The sequence below is a fragment of the Eptesicus fuscus genome, chromosome 21 (genome assembly GCF_027574615.1).
Source record: "Eptesicus fuscus isolate TK198812 chromosome 21, DD_ASM_mEF_20220401, whole genome shotgun sequence".
NCBI classification, from domain to species: Eukaryota; Metazoa; Chordata; class Mammalia; order Chiroptera; family Vespertilionidae; genus Eptesicus; species Eptesicus fuscus.
In genome coordinates this window covers 41,778,019-41,791,923 of record NC_072493.1, presented here as the reverse complement: position 1 = coordinate 41,791,923, position 13,905 = coordinate 41,778,019, and the positions used below count along the sequence as shown (strand labels likewise).

General features: G+C 53.9%; 1 protein-coding gene across 2 annotated transcripts; it reads right to left on the bottom strand.

The window, feature by feature from the left end:
• Window positions 1-936: 936 nt before the first annotated feature.
• On the bottom strand, window positions 937-13,631 carry C5AR1 (complement C5a receptor 1). Of its 2 annotated transcripts, XM_054710753.1 has the most exons (3): window positions 13,511-13,631; window positions 4,477-4,578; window positions 937-3,577 (listed from the first exon to the last, which is right to left on the bottom strand). In XM_054710753.1, the coding sequence occupies exons 1-3, from the start codon at window positions 13,511-13,513 to the stop codon at window positions 2,516-2,518; spliced, it is 1,167 nt and encodes a 388-aa protein (XP_054566728.1). In that variant the 5' UTR covers window positions 13,514-13,631; the 3' UTR covers window positions 937-2,515. The 2 variants fall into 2 exon arrangements, with proteins under 2 accessions (XP_054566728.1, XP_027985456.2); XM_028129655.2 differs by lacking the exon at window positions 4,477-4,578 and having other exon boundaries at window positions 13,511-13,624.
• Between the last annotated feature and the right edge of the window lie 274 nt (window positions 13,632-13,905).

Below are 13,905 nucleotides of genomic sequence, written 5' to 3'. Positions count from 1 at the left end.
GGAGGTGGAGGTGGAGGAGGAGGTGGTGGAGGCGGAGGTGGAGGTGGAGGAGGAGGAGGAGGAGGTGGAGGAGGAGGTGGAGGTGGAGTTGGAGGTGGAGGAGGAGGTGGAGGAGGACGTGGTGGCAATGGAGGAGAAGGAAGAGGTGGAGGAGGAGGGGGTCTAGGTGGAGGAGGAGGAGGTGGAGGTGGAAGTGAAGCTGAAAGTGGAGGAGGAGGAGGAGGTGGAGGAGGAGGTGGAGGTGGAGGAGGAGGTAGAGGTAGAGGAGGAGGAGGAGAAGGAGGTCTAAGTGGAGGAGGAGGAGGTAGAGGTGGAGGGGAAGGTGGAGGTGAAGGAGGAGAAGATCTAGGTGGAGGAGGAGGAGGAGGTGGAGGTGGAGGAGGAGGTGGAGGTGGAGGTGCAGGTGGAGGTGGAGGTGGAGGAGGAGGTGGAGGAGGAGGTGCAGGTGCAGGTACAAGTGGAGGTGGTTGCCAGGGGTTGGGGACAAGGCTGAGGAGGGTGGAGGGAAGTGGGGGTGGCAGGAAAAAGGGGTCACGAGGGATCCTGGTGATGAAAGTGCCCTCTACCTGCACGGTATCACTGTCAACATCCTGGATGTGATTTCGCCACTTGGTTTTGCAAGATGTTCCTACTGAGGGAAGTGGTCAAGGGGAACAGACCCCTCTGTTCTGACTGATAACTGCACGGGAGTCTACAGTGTGTCCAAATAAAAAGTTTAAGTGCAATTGAACAGTAGTTCACAAAATAAAAAGACAAATTCCTCCACGACCACACGGCCTGGAGGTGCCCCGTCGGTGACTGCCCGGCTCCGCCTTCCTCATCGGGGTTTCCTCCATAACCACATGCCATCTTTTTACTTAAAACTGTTTTAAAGCCCATTTAAGCAACATTTTAACTTCTTTTTTTCTTGAAATCAACTCACTTTCAGAAGCTTAGTAGGTCCATGTAGGGGTTTTTTATTATATATTTTTATTAATTTCAGGAAGGAAGGGAGAGGGAGGGAGAGAGAGAGAAACATCAACGATGAGAGAGAATCATTGATCGGCTGCCTCCTGCCAAGGATTGAGCCCGAAATCCAGGCACGTGCCCTTGACTGGAATCGAACCCAGGACTCTTCAGTCCACAGGCCAACGCTCTATCCACTGAGCCAAACTAGCTAGAGCTTTAATATGTGTTTATTGACTTCAGAGAGAGTAAGGGATAGGGAAAGAGAGAGAGGAACATTAATGATGAAAGAGAATCATTGATTGGCTGCCTTCTGCGCGCCCCACACTGGGAATCGTGCCCACAACCCGGGCATGTGCCCTTGACCGGGAATTGAACCGTGACCTTCTGATTCATAGGTCGATGCTCAACCACTGAGCCATGCTGGCCAGGCATAGGTCCGTGTAATTTGCTTTGTCCTAAACAAGAATAACGTTACATATTTTTTCCAACTCCCCATAAAATAAATACATAAGCATTTTTGAAAGATTGGAATGTTTCCATGCCTCTGTTTTCTATGATTTCACTGTATTTTCCTTCTTTTAATAAATACATTTTTTAATTGATTTCAGAGAAAGGAAGGGAGAGAGAGAAACATAGATCGGTTGCCTCCCTTACGTGCCCAGACCGGGGATCAAACCCACAACCTGGGCATGAGCCCTGACCAGGAATCGAACCCGCCGCCACCTCTTGGCATAGGAGACACCGCTCCCATCCACTGAGCCACCTGAACCACTGGCTGGGGCTTACTGCATTTTCTTTGCACCCTCTCTCCCAGTGCAAACATGTTGCCTTCTGGGAGTACTCCTGGTATCTACGCTAATAAAAGAGCAAGATGCAAATTGACCGTACTTTCACGATGCCCACCAGCCAATCAGGAGTGAGTATGCAAATTAACCCAACAAATACAACAGGTTAATTTGCATACGCAGGTGCTGATCGGATGGGGGCAGGGAAGGATGCTTGTGTTCCACACCACCCCCAGCCGCTCCAGTGAGAAGGCAGAAAGGCGGCTCCAGACGGAGCGAAGGCAGTGCCAGCAGCCAGGGAAAGAAAGGCCCATTCTTGCACAAATCTTCATGCATTGGGCCTCTAGTATATATATATTTTTTTAAATATATTTTTATTGATTTCAGAGAGGAAGGGAAAGGGAGAGAGAGATAGAAACATCAATGATAAGAGAGAATCATTGATTGGCTGCCTCCTGCACACCCCCTACTGAGGATCAAGCCCGCAACCCCGGCAGGTGCCCTGACCGGGAATCGAACCCGGGACCCTTCAGTCCGCAGGCCGACACTCTGTCCACAGAGCCAAGCCGACCAGGGCAACTCTTGGCATATTGGTGTCTGTTTTTCTACGTCCTTAGGCGAAGAGAAAGGTTGTGTGGCCCCAGCAGGCAGGCTTTGCTGGTCTTGAAAATGAGGAAGGATGGCGGAGAGCTCCCTGAAACACCCCGGATCACCCAGGGCTGAGCTGAAAGAAGCAGAAGAGAACAGAGCAGAAGGAAGGCAGAGGGGCGGGCAGGTGCCCCCTACACCGCCTGGCTCTTCTGGTCCCCCGTGGAGAGCGTGAAGGACTTGGACGTGAAGGACTTGGACTCCCTGCCCGTGGACTCCTCGGTCAGCACGTTCCGCAGCCTGGCGGGGAGGGACTGGAGGACCCGGGCCTGGAAGCCCTGGGCGGCGACCACGTAGATGATGGGGTTGACGCAGCTGTTGACGTAGGCGATGGAGACGCACAGGGCGTCCCACCGGGACACGACTTTGAAGTGGCTGTGGTTCTTGTCCAGGAAGACCAGCAGCATCCCGGACACCTGGTAGGGCAGCCAGAGGACGAAGAAGCTGGCCACCACCGCCACCACCACCTTGAGCGTCTTGGTGGAGCGCGTGGCGCTGCGGCTCCAGGCCCGGAGCAGGAGGAAGGTGTAGCAGATGGTGAGGGTCACCAGCGGGCACAGGAAGCCCACGACCAGCCGGACGGTGGCCACGGCCCTCCCCTTGTGGAAGCCGTTCCTGCCGTAGTTGAGGCCACACTCCACCTTGGAGGGGTAGTGCTGTATGTACACCTTCCGGTACATGAAGGAGGGGATGGTCAGCAGCAGGGCCAGGCCCCAGGCCACGGCACAGGCCACCCAGGCCAGCGAGGCCCCTCGGTAGTTCTGACACCAGATGGGGTTGAACACCAGCAGAAAGCGGTCGGCGCTGATGGCGGCCAGGAGCAAGATGCTGGCGAACAGGTTGAGCAGGAGGAGCGAAGGGAGGATGTGGCAGGCGGTGTCCCCAAAATACCAGTGATGGTGATGCAGGGTCGTCACAAACAGGATGGGCAGCGACAGGCAGGAGAGCAGGTCCGCCACGGCCAGGTTGAGGAACCAGATGGCATTGATGGCTCGCCGGGCCTCGCACCCCGTCACCCACACCACCATGATGTTGCCGGGCACTCCCACCAGGAAGACCACCGCAAAGATCACCAGGGCGAGCACGTCCGGGGTGCTCAGCCTCGGGGTGTGGGAAGTGTTATCCACTGAGCTGCTGGGGTCCGGAGTGTAGGCATCATAACTGCTATAGTCATAGGTGTCGTTTTCCAGGCGGTCCTGGGTGGAAGCAGAGAGGCAGGGAGAAGGTGAGTCCGCAGACAGGTGTCTGGGGGTCCCTCAGAGCCGCATGGCTTTGAGCCCATCACCCCAGGATTCTCCAGGAAATGGGGGTCTGCTGAGAGTCAGCAGGGATGTCACATCACTGATTAAAATACTAGAGGCCCGGTGCACAAAATTCATGCAAGTGTAGGCCTTCCTTCCCCGGGCTGCTGGCACTGGCTTCCCCCCAACCCCCTGCACCAGCCGCCGCCAGGCACCCGGTACCCGGGCTTCCCTTGCAGCCCCAGCTTTGTCCGAAAGGTCGTCCTGAAGGACGTCCGGTCTAATTAGCATATTCCACTTTTATCATTATAGATGGAAAATTCTTCCATGCCGATTGGACTCCTGGGCCCCCTGCCCACCGCCACCTCCCCGTGAAGTCCCTGGACATCCCCACGATTCAGCAATCAACTGATTAACGCCGAGGCTTGCTGCATCTGTAACGCCCATGACACGCTGCTTGTTAGACATGCTTAACATCACCCACACACTGCGATGCTGTGACTGGGGTTACCCCTCACCGCCACATCACCCCCTTTTGCTGCCTGCCACCCACGGGGGCAGCTCTGTGTTCTGTCTGAGAGTGGTGCCCTGGAGCAGGCAGCGGTTCCTCAGGGCCCCGCGTACTCAGGCACAGCCTCTAAGGCATAGCCTCTAAGGCAACAAAAGATGGAGTCACCAAGACAAATAATGCCGTAAAGCAATATTTTACAGAATCAAAAACATTTATTGCACTAGATGCACGTACCCCTATGTTCATGTACAACAGCCACGACGTGGAAAGAACACAAGTGTTACCCTAGCGTCAGCCTACAGACTGAAGGGTTCCAGGTTCGACTCTGGTCAAGAGCGTGTACCTCGGTTGCAGGCTCAATCCCTGGGGCTCGTGTGGGAGGCAACCAATCAATGTGTCTCATCGATGTTTCTCTCTCCGTGTCTTTCCTCCTCCCTTCTACTCTCTAAAAATAAATGGAAAAATATCCTCTGGTGAGGATTAACAACAATAATAATAATAATCCTATCTAATAAAAGAGAAACATGCAAATTGACTATACCTCCACTACGCCCACAAGCCACGCCCACAAGCCAATCAGGCACATGTATGCAAATTAACCCAACCAAGATGGCGGTTAATTTGCATTTCCAGGCGCAGAGCAAGACTGAAGACAGCGTAGAAGGAAGCCAAGCACTGCAGAAGGGAGCAAAGCTGCGGAGAAGCAAGCGGGGCGGCGGAGAAGGAAGGGAAGCAGGTGGGGCAGTGGAGACCAACACAGGAAGCCCTATTCTTGCAGGAATCTTCCTGCAACGGGCCTCTAGTATTGTAATAACTATGTATGGTGCCAGGTGGTACTAGACTTAATAATAGGGAATCATTTCGTGAATCATATCAATGTCTAACCACTATGCTGTATACCTAAAACTAATATAAAATAATATGGAATGTTACCTGGAATTGGAAAAAAAATTAAAAACTAGATTGTAAAAGAAAACAAAGCCACACACAAAACAAATTCTTAGTTACAGGCAACAAAATGGTGGTTACCAGAGGGAAAGGAGGGTCAGCGGGGAGGGGAGAGGGGGGAAGAAGAGGGTAAAGGGGGTTGGATACAAGGTGATAGAAGAGACAAGACTTTGGGTGGGAGCATGCAATGGAGTATGCAGATGTCACATTATAAAGTTGTGAAATTTATAAAGGTGATTAACCAATGTGACCCCACTAAATTTAATTTTTTTTAAATCCATGGTGGAAACATTTTTTAATATAATTTTAAATAAAAAAATGTTTAGCCCTAACCCCGTGGTCGGCAAACTGCGGCTCTTTGGCCCCTTGAGTGTGGCTCTTCCACAAAGTACCACGGCCCGGGCGAGTCTATTTTGAAGAAGTGGCGTTAGAAGAAGTTTAAGTTTAAAAAATTTGGCTCTCAAAACAAATTTCAATCATTGTACTGTTGATATTTGGCTCTGTTGACTAGTGAGTTTGACGACCACTGCCCTAGCTGGTTTGGCTCAGTGGATAGAGCATCGGCCTGTGGACTGAAAGGTCCCAGGTACGATTCCAGTCAAGGGCATGTACCTTGGTTGCAGGCACGTTCCCGGTGGGGAGTGTGCAGGAGGCAGCTGATGTTGCTCTCTCATCGACAGTCCCTCAGCCCTTCCTGTCTTATGACACTGGCATTTCTAACTCTCTATCCCTCTCTCTTCCTCTCTGTAAAAAAAATCAATAAAATATGTTTTAAAAATATTTTTTAAAAATGTTTAAAATTGGTTAGAGTATCACCTCGATACACCAAGGTTTGATTCTCTGCCCCAGGGCACATACAAGAAGCAACCAAGGAATGAGTAAATACTAGAACAACAAATCGACGTTTCTCTGTTTTTCTTTCTCTCTCTCTCTCTCTCTCTCCCTCCCTCTCTCTCTCTAAAAATCCATTTTAGCCCAATCTGGTTTAGCTCAGTGGATAGAGCATTGGCCTGCAGACTGAAGGGCCCCGGGTTCGATTGTGGTCAAGAGTACATTCCTTGCCCTAGCTGGTTTGGCTCAATGGATAGAGCATCGGTCTGCGTACTGGGGGGTCCCAGGTTCGATTCCGGCCAAGGGCACATGCCTGGGTTGCGGGCTTGATCCCCAGTGGGGGGCGTGCAAGATGCAGCCAATCAATGATTCTCTCTCATCATTAATGTTTCTATCTCTCTCTCCTTCTCCCTTCCTCCTTCCTCTCTAAAATCAATAAAAAATATTTTTTAAAAAAAAAAGAGTACATTCCTTGGTGGCAAGCTCCTCCCCCCACCCAGTCCTGGTCAGGGCACATGCAGGAGGCAACCAATTGATGTGTTCCTCTCACATCAATGTTTCTCTCTGTCTTTCCCTCTCTCTTCCATTCTTCCTAAAAATCAATGGAAAAATATCCTTGGGTAAGGATTAATTTTAAAAAAGAACAAAGATTATGGTCTCTAATTACCATTTGCCATTCAAACGAGCCAGGACTCCTTGGAGAACGGTTGATTCCTGTTCTGGGACAGGAAATAGATAAGTTGACCTTAGAACCTCCCAGAAAGTAAGGACATTTTTTTTTTTAAAGCATCTTTTTTGTTGTTGTTAATATATTTTATTGATTTTTTACAGAGAGGAAGGGAGAGGGATAGAGAGCCAGAAACATCGATGAGAGAGAAACATCGATCAGCTGCCTCTTGCGCACCTCCTACTGGGGATGTGCCCGCAACCAAGGTACATGCCTTGACCGGAATCGAACCCGGGACCCTTGAGTCCGCAGGCCGACGCTCTATCCACTGAGCCAAACCGGTTTCGGCAGTAAGGACATTTTTAATGGGGAAATGTCAAAGGGATACAAGAGACAGTCTGAAAAGGCTCCCACTAGTCAAAGACAGGACAATTTGAATACCTGATAATAAGAAGAACTATGAGGGAATGAAACACATCCTATATAATAAAAGCCTAATATGCTAAGTGTCCGACCATTCAACCATTCGACCAGTCACTATGATGGGCACTGACCACCAGGGGGCAGATGCTCTGACTGGTAGGTGAGCTTGCTGCTGGGGTCCAGCCAATCGGGACTGGGTGAGATGGCAAGACACACCCTGGAGCCCTCCCTCGGTCCCTCCCTGGCCCCAATCATGCACCAGTGGGGTCCCTGGGCCTGGCCTGCGGGAATCAGGATGAAACCAGCTCTCTGACGTCCCCCGAGGGGTCCCGGGTTTTGAGAGGGCTCAGGCCAGGCCGAGGGACCCTACGGGTGCATGAATTCAAGCTCCGGGCCTCTGGTTAATATATAAAGATCTGAGTTCACAACGACACTAAAAACAAGCAAGCCCATTAGTCACCTTCATGTTCTGGAAAGGGAAGGAATCAAGCATTTATCCTGCCATTTGTGTAGAGAGTAAGAGTCAGGGTGGGAAAGTGGTTCTTAATTCTTTTTTGTTTGTTAATCCTCACCTGAGGATATCTCCTCATTGATTTTTAGAGAGCGTGGAAGGGAGGAGGAGAGACAGAGAGAGAGAGAGAGAAACATCAATGTGAGAGAGACACACAGGTTGGTTGCCTCTTGCACATGCTCAGAACAGCGCTGGGTATAGAGCCTGCAACGGTGGTAGCCGGCATCGAACCTGGGATCCTTCAGCCCGAGGGCCTACAATTTATCCATTCAGCCAAACCAGCCAGGGTGGAAAGTGGTTCTTTAGAGAAGAATCCTATATAATAAAGATGTAACATGCAAATGGTCCTTACGCCGTGAAGCGTAACAACCGACTGCGTAATGACCAGATCACAGATCAGCAGGAGGGTGGGGCAGCGAGCAACAGGAGGAGGAGGGGGCGGGGGGGGGTTGGGGGAGCTACAGGAGGGCGGGGCAGCAGATGGAGAGTTACTGGAGGGCGGCAGCGAGCTACTGGCGGGCTACTGGCCCACGAATTTGTGTGCAGGGCTACTGGTCTAAGAAGAACAGCTGCAGGAGGAATGATGGGATTCAGGAAATAATGGATCTGGATGGTGAACATCGACATCTGACTAAAGCCATCAGGTGAAAGACTGACAGGAACTTGACAATCAATAGGTAGGGCTGGCACCCCGAGCCCAGCAATCAACCCAGCACCCCAGGAAGAACGAGGCTTCCTGTGCTATCTGGCGTGAGGCAGTCGGAAGGACCCAGCACCACCGATGAAGTAATTTTTGCCCAAAAAAAAAAAAAATTAACACGAATCTAATTTGTGGGCTGAGGTTCATACCCACCTTGTGGATTAAATAAGATAAAACGTGCTCAGGCACCTAGCAGAGTGCCTGGCATACAGTAGAGGGCCAAGAAATGGCAGCCGATGTTAGTATTCTTAATCAACATTATGATTACCGAAGAACTGAGATCTTTCTCTGAATCAATTCTTTTTTTTTCTAGTCCTTTTACGTCGCCCTGAAGTGGGCCCGGCGGGTGGTCAGGGGCTCTTGCTGGGAGAGCCATACCGGTGGTTACATTATTCAAAGGAGAGTGCCAATGCCGCTGGGGAGTGGGTGAGCCGGGCAGAGCTGTGCCGTGGAATATTACTCAGCCGTGAAAAAGGAGTGGGGTACTGATGCAGGATACAATGTGGATGAGGCTTGAGAACATGTGCTGAGTGAAAGGAGCCGGACACAGATGGTCACGTATTGTATGATTCCCTGTGTCTGCTACGTCCAGAAAGGCAAATCCATAGAGATGGGGCCGGGGGGGGGGGGGGGTTAACAGTTGCCAGGGGCTGGAGGAAGGAACGGGGAGTGACCGTCTAATGCAGGCGTCCTCAAACTTTTTAAACAGGGGGCCAGTTCACTGTCCCTCAGACAATTGGAGGGCCGGACTATAGTTTAAAAAAAAACTATGAACAAATTCCTATACACATTGCACATATCTTATTTTGAAGTAAAAAAACAAAACGGCAAAGACACCCGCATGTGGCCTGCGGGCCGTAGTTTGAGGACGCCTGGTCTAATGGGTACGGGGTTAACTTTGGGGGTGCTGACTATTCTGCACCCAGCTAGAGGTGACGCTTGCACAGCACCATGGACGTACTAACTGACACTGAGGTGTACACTTTAAAACGGCAAATTACAGACCGTGTGGATTTTACTCAATTCCCCAAGAAACGCCCGTGTCATAAGACAGGAAGGGCTGAGGGACTGTCCAGGTGAGTGGGGACTAAAGAGCCAGGACCATGGGACCCGTTGACTGGAGCCTGGGGCAGGCAAAACGAATTCGCTCTAAACGGCGTCATTCGGACGATTGAGCGTGTCTGGGTGCGGCCTGCGATGAGGTCATCGCACTGCATCGGGGTCAAAGTTCCCGACCTGGGTGACCGGGCTGCGCTCACCAACTAGTAGGTGAGTTTCCCTCTTCCTGAGAAGTAGACAGATTTACTCTCAAATGGTTCAGGGGGGGGGGAAATAGATGGATCCATCGATAGAGCAAATTTGGAGAATCTGGGTAAAGAGTATAGGGGAGGGTTTGGGCGGCGTTATTCTTGTAACTTTTCTATAAAGTGTGAAAACATTTCAAAACGGAAAGCTAAAATCGTCGCAATGTTTCCACTGGTGAACAGACCTGCCCTGAGCCCTCCCCCCCAGCTCCGCCCCCCCCCCCCCCCCCCACCCTGACCATGCACCTGCCTTTCCGTTTTGCTTCTCTGGGACCCTCCCCTTCCGGGTCCCCAAGCTCCAGTCAAGAAAGGTTAATGCCAGGCACAGCAGGAGGCCCCATTCCCTGCCATTTTTTTGGGGGGGGGGAAGGGGTAGGGGTGTGTGTGTGCAGGTTGTTAAATATTGTGAATGTACCCATCAGGCTAACTTTCCTCTGCTGGTTGCACAAGCGAACTGCCACCCTTGGCTGCAGAATGAATCAGACCCCAAAAAGGCAGCCTCCCCCGCTACCACCCCCGCTCCTCGTGCCCACACGCGTCATCCCTCCTCTCATCAGCTGACAAAGCGCCCTGGGCTCTGTCCTCTCATGACGCGGACGAAAGATGCTGATTCAAACACTGCGGTTTCCGCCCAGGACCTCGCAAAAGGCTCCCCGATGGGACATAACCGAGGTGCCCAGCAACAGGGGACCCGGCCCATCCGGGCAACAGAATACTATGCAACCACCAAAAAGAATGAGGAAGTGAGGCCCTGATGGGGAAAGAGCTCGGAGATCGAGGTGAAACAACAAAGCGCGGACCAAGGAGGGTGTAATGCTCCCAAGGAAAGAGGAAACGAACTGGCCCCCCCTCTTTCTCCCTGCCCCTCCCACTCCCGCTCTGTCTCCATTATTCTCTCCATCCGCGTGTGTGCCTGGGTTCAGTCTGGTTCCAGAGCAGACAGAGGCCCTCGCCGGTGTGGCTCAGTGGATAGAGCGTCAGTCTGCGGACTGAAGGGTCCCGGGTTCAATTCCGGTCAAGGGCACATGCCCGGGCTGCGGGCTCGATCTCCAGTAGGGGGGCGTGCAGGAGGCAGCCGATCCATGATTCTCTCTCATCACTGATGTTCCTGTCTCTCTCTCCCTCTCCCTTCCGCTCTGGAATCAATAAAATATATATTTAAAAAGAACAGAAAGCCCTAACCGGTTTGGCTCAGCGGATAGAGCGTCGGCCTGCAGACTCAAGGGTCCCAGGTTCGATTCTGGTCAAGGGCATGTACCTTGGTTGCGGGCACATCCCCAGTGGAGGGTGTGCAGGAGGCAGCTGATCGATGTTTCTCTCTCATCGATGTTTCTAGCTCTCTATCCCTCTCCCTTCCTCTCTGTGAAAAATCAATAAAATATATTGTTTTTAAAAGAAAAAGAAAGAAGCAGACAGAGGGCCCTGGCAGAGTGGTGCCCAGGAGCGGGCAGTGGGGGGCGGGCATCGGAAGGAAGCTGTCCACCAGATGTGCTTTGTCCTTCTCGGATGCAGACCCCTACCAGCGAGGGCACGCCCACCCCGCACTGTGGGTCTCACGTAGAATCCAGGCGTTTTCGTTTCAGAAGAGTCTGCGGCTACTTCCTCCTCGCACACACATTCACGGGCCGGGGAAGCGCTCCCCGACTTTCCTGGCAGGAAGTCAGGGTCTGCAAGGAGGGCGGAACCGATCCGGAGGAACAAAGCCACAGCACCATGCTCAGGGCACGCTGCTCCAGGGTGGTCCGGGACCGTGGGGGCCGTGAACTGTGGCCGACGCATCCGAGGAACTGGACTTGTGATTGTGTCATTGGAATTGAATTTCGGCAGCCGCCCGTGGCGCGTGGCCACTGTGGGGATCCGTGCCGGTGTGGGGCCGAGGCCGCCTACGCCAGGTGTCCGGTCATTCATTCGCGAATGACCGTCTTTATGTCCCAGCCACCCGGAGGGCAAGGCGTTAACGCGGTGCCCGAGTTCCCAGGCAAGAGCCCTGGTCGGCTGCGTGGACAAAGGGCTGCAGAACAGAAGCTGGAAGGAGGGGAGATTGGAACCGTCCCCGTGAAGTGAGGGGCAGCGGTGGCTGGCACTGGGGCGGCGGCGCTGGGGTGGCGACATGCATGGACCGGAGGACAGGGTAAGCAGGAGACGCGGCTCTCCTTATAGAACAGCAATCACAGGCACCAAGCTCTGGTCCCCGCCCTTTTCATGTCCTATCTCATCGAACCCACAGAACAACCCCATGAGGGTTGCTGCTCTTGCAACACCCATTTCCCAGATGAGAACACTGAGGCGGCCGAGAATGTAAGAGACCCGAGTCCTCACAGTTAGCAGGGGGGCAGAGAACTTCTGAGAGCTGAACTCCAGAGCCTTCTCTGAGAGGCTGCCAGCCTGAAAGTGCCGTGAGAGCCCGGGGCACGGTTTCAAGGCGGAAAGCCACGCGGTGAGAGGCAGGGAGTGTGCTGCGCACCAAAACACGGAAGGTCAGCGTGGCTGGCAGGTGGCCCAGAGGAGGCTGGGAGACCCACAGATGCCATGTTAACGAATTTGCATTTTATCCTGGGGTAATGGGGAGCCATGGATGGTCTTTGAGCTGCAGAGGGAGGGACTGGGTTAGCATTCAGTTCAGAAAGATGGCTCTGGCCACTGTCAGGAGGTGGGGACCAGAGCGGGGGCTGGAGCAGGGATCCAGGCCCGTGAAGGCGGGAGCGTGGATTGGGGGGGAAGGAGGGCGCGACCAAGAAGAGAAAGAGAAGTGGGAAGACTGAAGAGCACGGAGAAGGCCGGACGTGGCCTCCGTCCTTGAGCACCTGTGGGGTGTTTCTGGAAGGATCCGCCGTGAGCTGGTGTCCACGGTTGCCTCAGGGGGGCAGTGACAAGGAGCCCGAGGCCCTGAGGAGGGCAGGGAGAGTGGCCCTTCACGTCACCCCCTCTGGCACTGGGGACCAGTTTACAGACAGAAGCAGAAGTCGAAGCTCACCGGGGTCCCTGTTCGGAAGTCCTGTCGGCACGAGCAGGGTCTAAAAGGTGAAGTGAGGGGGTGAAGCAACCCCGCTTCCCCTTCCCCCGATGAAGCAAGACGAGGGCTCTGAGCGCAGCAGGTGCTAAATCACAGCCCGGCCTCGCCCACACGCAGCGCCTGGACGCGGTCTCCCTCGGACGCTCACAGAACCCGTGGAACAGCCCGGCTGTGCCACCAGCCACCAAAGCCCCGGGCTCTCCGATCAGACAAGGACCTCACAGTCTGAGCGGTTCCTACTAAACGCTCTTCTTGCTCAAAGTTAAAAGACAGCCCAGTACTTTGCAGACAGACTGTGCACAGAATGAGCTTGACGGGAACGCAACCTGTGACCTGCAGCCAAAGGCGCAGAAGAAATCAACACGTAATTGACCCAACAGCCCAGTCTAAGCAAAGGCTGAGCCCCCCTCCCCCAGGCGGGGCTTTGGATAGGAACCCCGTCTCCTTTACTTGTGGCAAGTAAATAAAACTGCCTTGCAGCCACCACGTCTGGCTCTGGAACCCCGCTCCCCAAGCGGCGAAGCCCTGCCGTTCAGTCACAGGGTCCTCTCCGCTCCTGCCTCAGTTTCCCTGTGTCTACAATTCAGAACTCCGAACGCCCAGGTCAGTCCCTTCACCCGCCTTCCCAAGCGGCTCCTTGAAGCCTCCCCAAACTTCGCTCCTGCCCTGCGGCTGCCCAGAGGCCGTGCCTGGATCCTCCACTTGAGGAAGAAAGCCATCGACCCGAGGCACAAACGCCCCGCCCTGGGGAATGCATGGGTCCCAGCCCCGAGGCCTCTCACTGACTCCTGGACAGTCTTACTCCTTAGCGTGTCCCAGCGCAGGAGTGTGCGAGCCTGAGCTGAGGGCCAGGGGAGAAGGGGAGAAATGGACGACAGGGCCACAGGGAGAGTTGTGGGGGGAGAGGAGGAGTTGAGGAGGAAGGGGGTGCCAGAAAGAGAGAGCAAAGGTCCCGGCACCCACCCCCCTTCTAGACTCACCATGTTCGGTCTCCCTAGTTCTCCGCGGGCCGGGGCCCTCCTGCCGAGGTCTGTGGTTTTTATGGCCCGTCGGGAGGTGCAGATAAGCAGGAAGGAAATGACCCGTCCCTCTGCCCTGAGGTCCTCATTGGTCTGCACCCTGGGTACCCTGGCCGGGGCGCCTGTGGGGCGGCGAGGGGAGCAGAGGTCAGGGCTCCCAGCGCAGTCCCCGCCCGCCCCAGCCAGATGGGAGAGATGCCTGCCCGGTTTACACCCGGCCCCGCTCTGAGCTGGGGTTCCCCATTTGAGACCATCTCTCTCCCTCTCCCTCTCCAGCCTGCCTGAACGCCCCTGAGGTCCCGGGAGGGGGGAGGGGGCCCAGCCTCCCGAGCAGGTTGCTTGGAGGCCCGAATGAA

Excerpts from the sequence above, each read along its gene's own strand:
- C5AR1 (XM_054710753.1), bottom strand. Across the intron at positions 3,578-4,476 it reads GGATTGAGCCTGCAACCGAG|GACCGCCTGGAAAACGACAC; the intron begins GTACACGCTCTT and ends GCTTCCACCCAG.